Raw genomic sequence first — 813 nt, 5'->3', positions numbered from 1 at the left:
TTAAATTTTATTAGTTTTAATGAACATTTACAGAGATTTTGGGTTTTCATTCATTCATTGTTGCACTATTTTTAAAAATTCATTTACATATCACTCATGTTTTTTACAGACAGCAGAAGTAAACTATAGACAAAATTCTTTTAGAACTATTATTTCTAAGAATTATTACTTCCATGTCCTAATAAATGTTAAATAATCTGCTAAAAGATTTTATCAAAGAAGATACATGAAGAAATCTAAAAATGGTTAAGTCAAAAGTTAAAGCAAGTCATAATTAAATTGGAAGCAATGTTAAGTTAAATGAAAATGTCAACAAACCTGTACAAAGACAACGAAAGTTCTCGCATGTTTTAGGACACACATCGGAAAACAATTCAAAGACAACTCTTCCAGCTGAAAAAAGGACAGAACTGGTTTAAACTTCTTTTAAATACTAAATACTTGTACTCAAATGCTAAACAAAGAACATTAAGTTTCTTACCAGGTTGATTGTTAATAGCAATATCAAAAAAACATCGAGGACGCTGCACCTTTATTCCCATGACTCCAAAACTTCAATCTGTAAGAAAAACAGAGTTTTTATTTCATGTCAATTTGACTTGACTTGTAAGTAGGCACACACTTGGGAGAAAGGCTTAATATATATATAGAAAAAGTCATGATATATTTCAGCTAATTAGAATGCACTCCTTTGGATGATTAACTTCTTGACAATCTAATAATATATTAATGACAGTGAGGCAAATTAGAGTCTGGATTCTCAGAGATGGGACTGGTCAATGATACAGTAGGTGTCCTAGTCAAAAGATGGAG

At 30.0% G+C, this 813-nt stretch overlaps 1 protein-coding gene across 1 annotated transcript in view; it reads right to left on the bottom strand.

Moving 5' to 3' along the window:
* PPIG (peptidylprolyl isomerase G (cyclophilin G)) overlaps positions 1-542 on the bottom strand; it is a 42675-nt gene extending 42133 nt beyond the window's left edge. Inside the window, exons 1-3 of the mRNA XM_006902121.1 lie at positions 482-542; positions 319-393; positions 227-236 (exon numbers count right to left, since the gene is read on the bottom strand). Of these exons, the coding sequence (XP_006902183.1) occupies positions 227-236; positions 319-393; positions 482-542 (146 nt within the window). The remainder of the gene's footprint in view (positions 1-226; positions 237-318; positions 394-481) is intronic.
* Between the last annotated feature and the right edge of the window lie 271 nt (positions 543-813).

This window comes from Elephantulus edwardii, unplaced genomic scaffold (genome assembly GCF_000299155.1).
Source record: "Elephantulus edwardii isolate Elephantulus edwardi_28Jun2011 unplaced genomic scaffold, EleEdw1.0 scaffold00369, whole genome shotgun sequence".
NCBI classification, from domain to species: Eukaryota; Metazoa; Chordata; class Mammalia; order Macroscelidea; family Macroscelididae; genus Elephantulus; species Elephantulus edwardii.
The sequence above is the reverse complement of the archived record's forward strand: the minus strand, read 5'-3'. Positions and strand labels throughout refer to the sequence as shown.